Source organism: Pongo abelii, chromosome 5, assembly GCF_028885655.2.
Source record: "Pongo abelii isolate AG06213 chromosome 5, NHGRI_mPonAbe1-v2.0_pri, whole genome shotgun sequence".
NCBI classification, from domain to species: domain Eukaryota; kingdom Metazoa; phylum Chordata; class Mammalia; order Primates; family Hominidae; genus Pongo; species Pongo abelii.
Genome location: NC_071990.2, coordinates 90,631,342 through 90,646,103, shown reverse-complemented (window position 1 = coordinate 90,646,103; position 14,762 = coordinate 90,631,342). Strand labels below are relative to the sequence as shown.

At 43.3% G+C, this 14,762-nt stretch overlaps 1 protein-coding gene across 3 annotated transcripts in view; it reads right to left on the bottom strand.

Annotated features, from left to right (window-relative positions):
- Positions 1-2,293: 2,293 nt before the first annotated feature.
- Positions 2,294-14,762, bottom strand: part of GJA10 (gap junction protein alpha 10) — a 35,221-nt gene continuing 22,752 nt past the window's right edge. For all 3 annotated transcript variants that reach the window (XM_054557873.2, XM_054557875.2, XM_002817156.4), the window contains one exon: positions 2,294-2,921. In XM_054557873.2, the coding sequence (XP_054413848.1) occupies positions 2,883-2,921 (39 nt within the window). In that variant the 3' untranslated portion in view covers positions 2,294-2,882. The remainder of the gene's footprint in view (positions 2,922-14,762) is intronic.

Below are 14,762 nucleotides of genomic sequence, written 5' to 3'. Positions count from 1 at the left end.
ACAAGGCCTTGCTATGTTGCCCAGGCTGGAGTGCAATGGCTATTCACAGGCATCATCATAGTGCGCCGCAGCTGTGAACTCCTGGCCGCATGAATCCTCTCACCTCAGCCTCCCAAGTAGCTGGGACTACAGGCAGGCCACCAGGCCCAGCTCAAACTTGTTTTTTGTTGTTGTTTTGTTTTGAGATGTGCTCTGTTGCCAGGCTGGAGTGCAGTGGTCCAATCTTGGCTCACTGCAACTTCCGCCTCCCAAGTTCATGCGATTCTCCTGCCTCAGCCTCCCAAGTAGCTGGGACTACAGACGCACACCACCACACCCAGCTAATTTCTGTATTTTTAGTAGAGGCGGGGTTTCACCATGTTGGCCAGGATGGTCTCGATCTCTTGGCCTCATGATCCCCCCACCTCGACCTCCCAAAGTTCTGGGATTACAGGCATGAGCCACCACACCCGGCCTCAAACTTGTTTTTTAAAACCTCCATTTGTGCTGTGTCGTTGACAACCCTGTAAAGACTTTTCAGAGTGAAAGAAATTGAAATTACAAAAAAAGTTGCCATAGAGGCCTCTGAAACCTATTGACAAACCTATTGACACAACATGACAGCAAGTGAATAAGAAATAAAGACTGGAAAATTGGAAGCAATGGGTAAGGTATTGCCTTTGGCGTTTATACAGAAATATATATTTATTTAACCAACACTGTGTTACATGCTAAGCATCCAAGATGCCAAATACCTTACGCTTACAGCTTTCACAGGCTAGTTGGGCAGAGAGATGTACAAATAAATCATTGCTCAGGGGCTGCTGACTTTTACAGAAAGGAGAACAAGGATTTCTGAAAGGACTGTGGGCCTCAGAGCAGCTGGGTATGGATTTGAATTCCAGCAGGCACTTCAGCTGTGTAATCTTTAACTGTGGAGAAAGTTAATCTCTTTGAGCCTTGTCTGATCTATAAGATGAAAATGAACAATAACAACTTCACAAGTTGTACAAGGTATAGATAATGTGAGCACGTGGAATATAGTATGCCACTTAAAAAGGCACCTTTTGGGGGCCGGGCGTGGTAGCTCACACCTGTAATCTATGTAAGTGCTATGGGGGCGCTGAGGCAGGAGGATCACTTGAGGCTAGGAGTTCCAGACTAGCCTGGGCAACACAGCAAGACCTCATTTTTACCAAAAAAAAAAAAAAATTGTTTTTCATTAGCTGGGAGTGGTGGTGCACCTCTATAGTGCCAGCTAGTGGGAAGGCTGAGGTGGGAGAATTGCTTGAACCCAGGAGGCAGAGGTTGCAGTGAGCCAAGATCACATCACTGCACTCCAGCCTGGGCAACAGAGCGAGACCTGTCTTCAAAAAAAAAAAAAAAAACTCTATCATCTACCCCCCACCGTTACTATAATTACAGGGCTGCCACAAAGAAAGGCATGGTGAGTGAATGGGGTGGCTGAGAGGATATGATGGAACTGCCTCCATAAAAATAATGAGTCCCCAAAAGGCAGCCACAGGATAGGTGGACACTGTCCAGCAGCTCACTGCTGGGTGGGCAACAGCAGGCAGGAGCGGGAGAGCTGCCACAGCTGGGTTACAAGTGAGAGGCAGGGAATGAGGTCAGAGGCAGGGGCCAGTGCCTGAATTTCCTGTGGCTTTTATCTCATAGGACACGGATGATGCCGAGCCTTATAACTTTCAACCAGATTGATTCTCCTTATAATTTGAAGCCTTTATTACCAGGTGTGTGGCCAGGGTTGGGGGCTACTCTGGCCGTGGGGTGGAGGACGGGGGAGCTAAGAGGCTCTTTCCCTGGGAATTGAGTCCACCTTTATGGCTCTAAAAACTCAGGGTTGGGCGCAGTGGCTCATGTCTGTAATCCCAGCACTTTGGGAGGCCGAGATGGGTGGATCACCTGAGGTCAGGAGTTCAAGACCAGCCTCGATAACACAAGGCTAAAAATACACAACACAAAAATTAGCCGGGCCTGGTGGTGGGCACCTGTAATCCCAGCTACTTGGGAGGCTGAGGCAGGAGAATGGCTTGAATCCAGGAGGCGGAGGTTGCAGTGAGCCGAGATCAGCCAAGCAGCAACCAGAGGAGCAGCCTCATGGGTTGGCTAGTCAGTGCACATCACAGGGCACTCTCCCGGATGGCTTAGGACCACTCGGAGGGCGGGCAGGGTGAGGAAGAGGTGCTGGCTTCTACCACTCCCAGGAAGCTCCTGCGGGGGCACAATCATGGCATCACCACTACTCATGAATCATCCCAGAAGGATACAAAAAAAGCATGCGAGTGTTTGCCAGTGTTTTAATCAATACTTTATTTCCATGCCATTGATGAATTAAAAATCTAACTGGTTCATCCTCAAGAAATGAACTGGTGAGAGGAAAAGCCTGAAAATTTCCTTGTCAACCTCTCCTTTATAGACAGGAAGCACATCTGACCTCAGGCTGAGCACAAAGCTCCCGTCCTGCTCTGGACCCATGTTTAAGGGGCCAACTGCTACTGTTGCTGCCACTGCAGAGCTGCTGTACTCTCTTGCAAAATATCCCACCAGGCTGTGCTGGGACTAGGGAAGAGGTGACATATACCAATCCTCCTCCTTGAGGCAGAGCCGCTCTTGTCCCTAGATCTCCTCTGACAGTGTACAGCTCCTCCCTGCCCGAGCATCAGACCTCCCTCAAGCAATGTGCCCAGGCAGGGTGAGAATCTGTCCCCAGCCCCCATAAGGGAAGGGTCTCCTGTGGAAGTGAGCCCAGGCTGGGAGCACCCTGAACAGGGCCCTTCGCCTGGTGTGTGTCTGCAGAGGGTGTGGGTCCCAAAGCGCTTCCTGCAGTTTGAGCTGACAAAGGCACAACTCTCCTCCTGCAGGTACCAGTTGCTCCTGATGCATTATTTTTTCATAATAGATGAAAGTTCTAGAAGCATGTTCTGAAAGAGATAGGAAACCGAAAAACAAAACAGACTCAAACGACTTGTAAGAGTCAGCCCTACCCACCCACCTGGGATTCTATATATGTCAAAAATCCTGGGGATCAAAGAGCTGCTGCAGACGGCAGCTCTCCCTGTGTTTCCCCACAGGTGAACGTCCGTGTAAAAGGTGGTGCCCAATAGCATTACAGTGAAAACTCTGGATCCTTCCTGCTGCCTCCTCCGCCTGTTGTGGTTTTTGTTGTTTTGTGCAAAAATTCAGGCCTAAAACTAAAAAGTCAATTTGTTCCTAAGCTCCATCTTAGTCCCCTTAAAATTAGCCAGATTTTACCGGGCGCGGTGGCTCACGCCTGTAATCCCAGCACTTTGGGAGGCCAAGGAGGGCGGATCACGAGGTCAGGCGATCGAGACCATCCTGGCTAACATGGTGAAACCCCATCTCTACTAAAAATACAAAAAAATTAGTTGGGCGTGGTGACAGGCGCCTGTAGTCCCAGCTACTCAGGAGGCTGAGGCAGGAGAATGGCGTGAGCCCGGGAGGCGGAGCTTGCAGTGAGCCGAGATTGCGCCACTGCACTCCAGCCTGGGCGACAGAGCGAGACTCCGTCTCAAAAAAAAAAAAAAAAAAAAAATTAGCCAGATTTTTTTGACTTTACATAATATGGAAAGGGAATACAGAATTGTCTATTTTATAACAATCTATCTCTGATGCTAAAAATATGCTAAACTCAGGAGGCCATGTGCCGGGAGAGCAAAGGGCAGCCATGGGTGTAGGAACAGGAGCTTGGGTTGAGTCAGACAGGCTGAGGGTCCAATTCCAGCTCACTTGCTCATCCAATAAATATTAATTTATCCTGTGCTTTGTCCCAAGGCCTGTGTTTCACACAACCTAATTGTGTGACTTAGGACAAGTCACCTTTTTTTTTTTTTTTTTTTTGAGACGGAGTCTCGCTCAGTCGCTAGGCTGGAGTATAGTGGCGTGATCTCGGCTCACTGCAACCTCCGCCTCCCGGGTTCAAGCGATTCTCCTGCCTCAACCTCTCGAGTAGCTGGGACTACACGCGCGCACCACCACACCCAGCTAAGTTTTGTATTTTTAGTAGAGACGGGGTTTCACCATGTTGGCCAGGATGGTCTTGATCTGTTGACATCGTAATCCGCCCGCTTCAGCCTCCCAAAGTGCAGGGATTACATGCGTGAGCCACCGTGCCTGGCCACAAGTCACCTATTTCCTTATCTGTAAAATGGAAATTAGCACGTGGCTACAGAGAGGAAGTCCACAGGGTGTCCAGACCATGATCCAGCCCTCAATAAGGTGGTGTCCTTCCTCATCTTCTTCACATTCTTTGGTAATTGTTAAATTGTGTAAAACTTCTCAGCCAAAAGGTTCAATAAATTATAACAATCCACCCTCCAAATATCCACCTCATAATCCTTGTTAATAATGTTGAGTTGGGCTGGGCACAGTGGCTCATGCCTGTAATCCCAGAACTTTGGAAGGCCGAGGCAGGAGGATCGTTTGAGCCCTGGAGTTCAAGGCTGCAGTGAATGAGGCCACTGCACTCCAGCCTGGGGGACAGAGTGAGATCCTATCTCTAAAAAAATTAAAGTAAAATAAATAATAATGTTGAGTTGAAAAATACCTTCCCAAACGAGACAAAGAACCTAGAAGGCAAAGAGATTTTTCATACTAAATATAAAATTACAAGTTTAAAGATGTCATAAACAGGGAAAAAAGACAAGCAGACTGGGAAAAAAGATCTTTCAATGTCTATATAGACAAGAGGTTAATATAATACCATACAAGAGCTCCTAGAAATCAGAAGAACAACAAATATCCCAACAGAAAAATAAACGATGACAATTCATGGTAGAAATACAGACAGCCAATAAACATATGAACGACCTTAGTAGTAATCACAGAAATGTAAATTAAAACAAAGAGAAATATTTTTAGTTCATCAGATGGGGAAGGGAGTAAGATAATGTCTGCTGTTGGCAAGAGTATGAGAAAATGGGTGCTATGCTGGTGAGAGGTTAGTTGGAATAGCCCTTCCTGAGCAAAAATTGGCAGCATCTATCAAAACGAAATGTAGCCAGGTCCGGTGGCTCATGCCTGTATTCCCAGTGCTTTGGGAGACCAAAGTGAGAGGACAGCTTCAGCCCAGGAAGTCAAGACTACAGTGAACTATGATTGTACCACTGCACTCCAGCTTGGGTGACAGAGCAAGACCATGCCTCCAAAAAAAAAAACCAAAATGAGCTGGGCGCAATGGCTCATGCCTGTAATCCAAGCACTTTGGGAGGCCAAGGTTGGGGGATCACTTGAGGTCAGGAGTTTGAGACCAGCCTGGCCAACATGGAGAAACCCCACCTCTACTAAAAATACAAAAATCAGCCGGGTATGGTGGTGCACGCCTGTAATCCCTTCTACTCAGGAGGCTGAGGCAGAAGAATCGCTTCAACCCGGGAGGCACAGGTTGCAGTGAGCCAAGATCATGCCATTGCACTCCAGCCTGGGTGAGAGGGTAAGACTCTGTCTCAAAAATACACACACACACAAAACACACACACAAAAAAATGTGCATGTCCATTGAAACCAACAACTCCATTTCTAGGTACCTATCAGAGATACACGCAGGAAATATTAAATGCAACATTGTAGGAGGAAAAAAAGAAACAGCCTAAATGGCCATCAGATATCTATGGTTCATCACACCATGGAAAAGTATGAGCTGAGATAAACACCAAGGCAACTCTATAGGGACTGACAAAGATGCTTGAGATAGATCATTAAGTGAGCAAGAGCAAACTGCACAGACATTTCCAGAGTATGGTCACGTTTATATTTTTAAAAACAAACAACAGGCTGGGGGGCTTCAAGAAGGCTGACTACATGCATATGGTACTCGCTTCTTCCATAAAAAGGAACCAAAATAGCAAATAGATAATCACACTTCAAACAGATCATCTAAGAGAGAGCATTGGAATTCAACACAGGAATGGGAAACACCAAAAGCAAGGAAGGAGAGGGAAGCAAAACAGCCTGCTCATCCAGGATCGGCTGGGAGCCTGGAGAGGCCCCTTAAAGTGGGGAAAGGGTAAGTGAGAGACCCCCAGCAATCTACATTTCCACCACAGATTCTTAACTGTAGGAGAACCCCTCAACCTTCAGCCTCAAGGGCACTGAGACTAAGGTAGGGAGCTGCCTGGAAACTGAACAGCAGCATTGCTCCAGAGAGGGAGCTCATGCTGTGCCCCACACACTCTCAAGCCCTAAGCAGCAGCAGCATGGCACCATTTTAAGAGCCCAGCCCCCTCCACACTAGGGCTAGGCAGGAGCCACTGACAACAACCACCCAACTGCACCCCCAGCAGAGAGGCAGCCTGGCATTTTCACATGCCGTGAGGACAAATTCCACTGCCTGCAATGGCAGCGCTGTGAACTGCTGCGCTGCCCCAGCTGCTCTCACTGAAAGCAACCCTGGCCTCCCCAGTAGCAGGGCCACAGTGCAGTTGCTGCTGTCCCTACCTGAGCATTCCACTGGCAGCCTGGGGATCACCCCACCCCTGTCTATCATTGCCAGCACCTGCACACGTCACCAGGGGGCCTGAGGGCAGGTCTACCCAGCCCAGCTCTAACCCTCAGCCCAGTACCTGAGTATTCCATCTCAGGGTGTGGAAGTTGCCCAGCCCAGTCCACCACCACTGACACCTAAGCATTCCTCCCATAGTCTCTGGTCATGCCCACCCAATCTCCCACTACCACTACAGCTGGCAGCCACCCACATATACCACCTATAGGCCTAGGGACTGGACTTCCCAGACTATTGCAGCCACCACCAACACCAGTGCAGACCACTTGGATCCCTAAGAGTTATCCCACCACTGCAATTGCCATCATCCACACCAGGCCTGCTGCTAAGGGGCTCAAGAGCCTGCCCACCCACCTAGCCCATTGCTGCTATTCCTGCCACTCAAGCAAGCCACCTGGAGGCCCAAGAATTGGCCTGATTGGACACACTAATACCTGTGCCAGCATAAGCAATGCTGGGATACAAGAACAGGCACACCCAGCCCACTGCTGTCACCACTGGGGCCTAAAGACTGGCCCACCTACTGGCCTAGCCCTCAGCCAAACTTCAACATAGCCTCCACTAATAATCACACCATGAGCCACCAAGAAAATCACAGGCAACACTGACACTGTTTACAGCCAAAGAAATCATACAGAGACTACTCCAGTGCATGCACCAAGAATCAAAGTGCCCTACCCAAACAACCACAGATACATCTTCAGGAAAAAGTCTCCCCTATGAAAGCAAATTCAAAGACTAGAAAAAGCAACTTTTACAACAGATGCACAGATACCTATGTAAGGACACAAGAAACATGAAAAAGCAAACAAATATGACACCTCCAAAGGAACACAGTAATCCTCCAGTAACAAATCCCAATCAAAAAGAAATTTATGAAATCTCAGAAAAAGAATTCAAAATATTGACATTAAGAAGCTCAGTGAAATATAAGAGAATACTGAAAAACAATACAAAGAAATCAGAAAAAGAATGCAAGATACAAATGAGAAGTTTACTAAAGATATAGACATCATAAAAAACAACCAAAAAATCTTGAACTGAAAAACTCATTGAATGAAATACAGAATACATTCAAAAGCTTCAACAACAGACTAGATCAAGCAGAAGAAAGAAACTTAGAATTTGAAGGCAGATCTTTTGAAATAACCCAGTCAGACAAAAATAAAGAAAAAATACTTTTAAAAAATGAGCAAAGTCCATGTGATATATAGGACACCAATAAAGTGACCAAATATTCAAATTTTCAATGTCCCCAGAAGGTGAAGGGGTAATGAAAACATTAGAAAACCTACTTAACAAAATAATACATGAAAACTTCCCAAATCTAGCAAGAGATTTAGACATCCAGATTCAGGAAGCCCAGAGATCCCCAAATAGATACAATTCAAGAAGGTGTTCTCCATGGCACACTATAGTCAAACTGCCAAAAGTCAAAGACAAAGAGAGAATTCTAAAAACAGCAAGAGAAAAGTGTCTAGCACTTACAAAGGAACCCCCATCAGACTAATGGCAGATTTCTCAGCAGAAACCTTACAAGCAAGGAGAGAACAGGATGATATAGTCAAAGTGCTGAAAGAAAAAAACTGCCAGCAGGCCAAGTGCGGTGGCTTGCACCTGTAATCCAAGCACTTTGGGAGGCCAAGGTGGGTGGACTACTTGAGTTCACAAGTTTGAGACCAGCCTGGGCAACATGGGGAGACCCCATCTCTACAAAAAAATGCAAAAATTAGCCAGGCCTGGTGGCACGTGCCTGTAGTCCCAGCTACTCAGGAGGCTGAGATGGGAGGATGGCTTGAGCCCAGCAAGGCAAAGGTTGCAGTGAGCCGAGATGGCACCACTGCACTCCAGCCTGGGTGAGAGAGTCAGACCTTGTCTCAAAAAAAACAAAAAAACAAAAAAACAAAATGTCAACCAGAGATACCATACCTGGCAAAGATATTCTTCATAAATGAAGGAGGAATAAAGTCTTTCCTGGACAAGCAAAAGCTGAGGGAATTCGTCACCACTAGACTTTCCCTATAGAACTGCTTAAGATAGTCCCATACCAAAAAGTGAAATAATAATATGAAAATCATGAAAATGTAAATACCACTGGTCAAGCAAGCACACAAACAAGGAAAAGACTCAAATGTTACCACTACAGAATACCACCAAACCACAATGATAATAAGAAAGGAACAAAGGATATACAAAACAACCAGAACTTAATTAATAAAATGACAAGAATAAGCCCTCACATATCAATAATAACCTTGAGTGTAACAGATTAAACTTTCTACTCAAAAGATACAGAGTGGCTGAATGTATTTTAAAAACATGACCCAACTATATGCTGCCTAAAAGAAACTCATGTCACAGTTGAGATGATACACATAGACTGAAAGTAGAGGGATGGAAAAAGATATTCCATGTAAATGGAAACCAAAAGTAAGCAGTAGTAGCTATGTTTATGGCTGATAAAATATACTTTAAGTGAAAACAGTAAAAAGAGACAAGGTCATTATATAATGATAAAGGGATCAACTGCAAGAGCATATAACAATTCTAAATATATATGCATCCAACACAGGAGCACCCAGATACATAAATCAAATATTATTAGATCTTAAAAGAAAGGGAGATAGACTCCAATACAGTATTAGTTGGAGAATTCAATGCCCCACTCTCAGTATTAGACAAATAATCTAGACAGAAAATTAATGAAGAAACATTGGATTTAAGCTTAACATTAGACCAAATGGACCTCACAGACATTTATATAACAGATATTTCATCCACCAGCTACAGAATACACATTTTTCTTATCAGCACATGGAATAATTTCCAGGATAAACCATATTTTAGAACACAAAATAAGTCTCAACAAATTTTTCAGATATCTAGTATCTTCTCAGACCACAATGGAATAAAATAGAAATTATTTAATAATAACAAGAGGAACTTTGGAAACTATATAAATACATGGAAATTAAACAAAATGCTCCTGAATAAGCAAAGGATCAAGGACGAAATTAAGGAGAAAATTAAAAAGTTTTTGAAACAAATGAAAATTGAAACACAGCATACCAAAACCTTTGGGATTCAACAAAAGCAGTGGTAAGAGGGAAGTTTATAGCAATAAACACTTACATTAAAAAGTAGAAAGGTTTTAAATAACCTAATGATGCACTTCAAGGAACTGGAAAAGCAAGAACAAAGGAAACCCAAAATCAGTAGAAGGAAAGACATAATAAACATCAGAGCAGTGGGCCATGCACACTGCTGTAATCCTAGTACTTCAGGGGGCTGAGGCAAGAGGATCACCTGAGACCAGTTCAAGACCAATCTGGTCAACACAGCAAGACTCCATCTCTACAATAAATTAAAACTAGTCAGGCATTGTGGCACAACCCTGTAATCCCAGCTACTCAGAGGGCTGAGATGGAAAGGTTGCTTGAGCCCAGGAATTCGAGGTTATAGTGAGGTATGATCACACCACCGCACTCTGGATGACAAAGCAAGACTTTCTGTAAAAGCAAAAACAAAACAAAACAAAAACCCATCACTAATCATCAGTGAAATGCAAATCAAAACCACAATGAGATATCATCTTACCCCAATTAGAATGGCTATTATTAAAAAAACAGAAAACAAACAAATAGATGCTGGTGAGGATGTGGGAAAAAGGGAACTTTTAAACACGTTGGCAGGATTGTAAATTAGTATGGCCGCTATGGAAAACAGTATGGAGGTTTCTCAAAAACCTTAAAGCAGAACTACCACATGATCCAGCAGCCCCACTACTGGATAGTTATCCAAAGGAAATCAAAAGGATACCTGCACTCCCATGTTTATCGCAGCACTATTCACAATATGAAATCAACCCAAGTGTCCATCAACAGACAAATGAATAAAGAAAATGTGGTATATGTACACAATGGAATACTATCTGACCATAAAAAAGAATAAAATCATGTCATTTGCAGAAACATGGATAGAACTGGAGGTCATTATGTTAAGTGAAATAAGGCAGGCACAGAAAGGTAAATATCACGTTCTCACTCATGTAAGAGCTATAAACGTTGATGTCATGGAGGTAGAGAGTGGAATGATAGATACCAGAGGCTGCAAAGGGTATGTGGGTGGGAGGGGGGTGAAGACAGGTTGGTCAGCAGGTACACACATACAGTTAGATAGAAAGTTCTAATGTCTGATAGCAGAGCAGAGTGACTATACAATGTATTATATAATTCCAAGTAGCTAAAAGAGAGAACTTGAAATGTTTCCAACACATAGAAATGATAACTATTCAAGGTGATGGATACCCCAATACCCTGAAATGATCATTATACATTCTATGATGCAACAAAATATCACATGTACCTCATGAATATGTAAAATATTACATATCACTTAAAAATATTTTTTAATAAAAATAAAAAATAGGCCGGGCGCAGTGGTTCACGCTTGTAATCCCAGTTCTTTGGGAGGCCAAATCACTTGAGGCCAGGAGTTTGATACCAGCCTGGACAACATGGTGAAAGCTCATCTCTACTAAAAATACAAAAATTAGCCAGGCATGGTGGCAGGTGCCTGTAATCCCAGCTACTCGGGAGGCTGAGGCAGGAGAATTGCTTGAAACCAGGAGGCAGAGGTTGCAGTGAGCCGAGATTGGGCCACTGCACTCCAGCCTGGGTGAAAGAGCAAGACTCTGTCTCTAAATAAATAAATAAAATAAAATAACAAACAATAAATATGCGTGGACATGTATTTGTCTTCAAGGATTGCTTATGAAGGCACTGAGGAAAGTACCAGTGACACACCCTATGGTGTTCACAGGGGACAGAGGTTGCCTTGGGGGAAAAAAGTAGGGGTTGAGTCCAGATGAGAACAAGAGGAGATGAACTTTCCCATGGTCAGGTTCACATTTTACTCTATGTTATTTTATATTGTTTGAATTTGTTTAAATTAGCATGTATTACTTTAATTTGAAAAACAATAATTCTTTTAAAAACTGTTGTTCTTCCAAATCAGTAAGAGTGGTACCCCTGGTCTGAGCCACCCTCATAGCTCACTGAACCACTGCACAGTCTCCTACCTGATCTCCCTAATTCTACTCTTACCACTACAATTGATTCTCCAAAAATAGTGATTGTTTTTTACAACATATGTATCAGCCCATGCCTATCCCTGTGCTATCCAACTCAAATTTCTTTTTTTTTTTTTTTTGAAATTTAAAATTTTGTATTAGGAAGCCCAGTTTGCTAAAAGTAGCATTAATATCATTCACATCAGATTTTAATTTGTTACACATTTTTGTAGTTCAGCAAAGGCCCTTATGATGAAAAACAATTAAAAAGTGTTACGACAAAAATAATTATCTGTGTAAAAACGGGGAGACCCAAAAGATTTTTATATGGTTATTTAATTCAGATAAACAGAACTGTTATGAATTTGAGAGGAATGAAGATATTCAAACACTAACAGAAAATCATTAGCCTCATATTAGAGCATTCAAATGCTTATGTAACTCTTCAATCCATCTGGCTTCATAAAAACCAAAACTTTGAACACAAAAAAGTGGCAGAGTTCACATTACCTTTTATATGTTCCTAAGTATGAAATTGCATCAATTTATTATGAATTAAATTTGAAAAGCATCACAGATTTAAAAACAAAGTACAAAAGATACAAGAAACGGCAAGCAAATCATTTGGTTTTGGCAGTTTGTGAAAGAGACAGACAATGAAGTAAGAATGCAACTATTGCAGTTCGTCACTGGAACCTGCCGTTTACCTCTAGGAGGATTTGCTGAGCTCATGGGAAGTAATGGGCCTCAAAAGTTTTGCATTGAAAAAGTTGGCAAAGACACTTGGTTACCAAGAAGCCATACATGTTTTAATCGCTTGGATCTACCACCATATAAGAGTTATGAACAACTAAAGGACAAACTTCTTTTTGCAATAGAAGAGACAGAGGGATTTGGACAAGAATGAATGTGGCTTCTTATTTTGGAGGAGCTCTTGCATTTAAATACCCCAGCCAAGAAAAATTGCACAGATAGTATATATAAGCTGTTCATTCTGCACAGTGAATTTTCCAAACCTCTCAAAGTATTTTTTCCATTCTTCCACAGAAATATGCAAAACAGTTCATCCTTTTCTACTTTATTTATTGTTCCCTTGAAATGACTGACCAGGAAAAAGATCATCCTTAAATTTTGAAGTAAGTGAGAGACTTTATTAAAAATACATATATATCTATATAAGCATATATGATAGTGGCTCTAGTTTTATAGAGCTCCAAGTGTATTAAACATGACAGCCGTTCATTCACAAAGATCTGAATTTGCTTTACCTTGTTAATATTATCTAGGGGAAAAAGTGCAAATTGCTCCAACTCAAATTTCTATTCACCGTCTCAAAGGCCTACACATCAGGCCCCTGCCCATTCCAACCTCATCCCTATCCCTCCCCTTCCTGGTCACCGCCACAAGAGTGATCTCCTTCTGTAGCTCCAGAGACCCGAGGACCTTTGCACTTACCGGTCTCTCTGCCTGAAAGGCCCCATCCACCCAGGACTTCAGCACCTTTTCAAGAGCCCACCTCCGATAACCTCATCTAAAGTAATACCATCTACTTCCCAGTGTCCCTTTGTCCACATCACTGTGTTGTTTTCTCTTAGCACCTAAAACTATGTGAAGTTGCTTTAAATATTTGTTTATTTTTCTCTACTGTGAGAAAAGGGACTGTTTTGTCCTGTGAGCTGTTATATCCCAGCACCCAGCATCCAGTGCCTGGTACCTAGTAAGCATTCAAAAAACACTTCATGGGCCAGGCTCACACCTGTAATACCAGCACTTTGGGAGGTCAAGGTGGGTGGATTACTTGAGCCCAGAAGTTCAAAGCTACAGTGAGCCATGATCATGCCACTGCCCTGGAGCCTGGGCGACAGAGCAGACCCTGTCTCAAAAAAAACAAAAGCAAAAAATTAATTAATTAAGAAAGAAAGAAAGAACAGATTTGGGGGTGGTAAGAAGACAAAAATAAAACAGAAAATTTCTCTTTTTGGCCTATATATTTCTGTGTTGCCTGAATTTTTACAATTTAAACACTTATTTGCACAAAATAAATATTAAGGAAACAAGTTTTTTTTTTTTTTTTGAACTGTAGGCTAGGTACTACAGATTATATGGTATTGGGAAGGGGAAAGTGTTTCTCTTATGTTTCTAGGAGCAAGTCTTCTCAGTACATTCTTCATCTCCCTAACATCCCAAAAGATTGGAAGAGTTCACAGGGCAACTTTCTTCCTAATGCCAAAATCTCCTTCCTCTACAGCCACAGCTCTGAACTCTGGCTGCAAATTAGAATCACCTGGGAGAGGCCAGGAGCGGTGGCTCATGCCTGTAATCCCAGCACTTTGGGAGGCCGAGGTGGGCGGATCACGAGCTCAAGGAGATTGAGCCCATCCTGGCTTAACACGGCGAAACCCCGTCTCTACTAAAAAATACAAAAAAAAATTAGCCGGGCGTGGTGGCGGGCGCCTGTAGTCCCAGCTACTCCGGAGGCTGAGGCAGGAGAATGGCGTGAACCTGGGAGGCGGAGCTTGCAGTGAGCCGAGATCGTGCCACTGCACTCCAGCCTGGGTGACAGAGTGAAGGCTCCGTCTCAAAAAAAAAAAAAAAATCACCTGGGAGCTTTACAAAAAAGAAAGAAAGAAGGAAGGGAAGGAAGGAAAGAAGGAAGGAAGGAAGGAAAGAAAGAAGAAAAGGGGAGGAAGGAAGGAAGGAAGGATGGAAGGAAGGAAGGAAGGAAGGAAGGAAGGAGAAAGAATGAAAGAAGGAAAGAAAAAAGAGAGAAAAAGGAGGGAGGGAGGAAGGAAGGGAGGGAAGGAGGGAGGGAGGGAGGGATGGAGGAAAGAAAAGGAAAGAAAATCATGGCTCTATCAGATAGCTTTCTGACCTTCTAAAACACAATGGATTCCTTTCACAGGACAATTCTCTGTAAGAAACAGCACAAGCAGCCAAACAACTGTGGTTCTATCAGGAGTCATTTCACTCTGAAATGTCAGCTGCTGTAATCAGAATGTATCTGGCTGAGTAATAGAAATTCTGCCATCTTGAACCTAATACAACATAACAGGCGGTTTACAGTTCATTTATTGAAAGTAGAGGATTATTATCCTTTGTTTGCTACACTAATTTCTTTTTTTCTCTTCTCCTTTTTTTTTTTTTTTAAGAGACAGGATCTCACTGTGTTGCCAA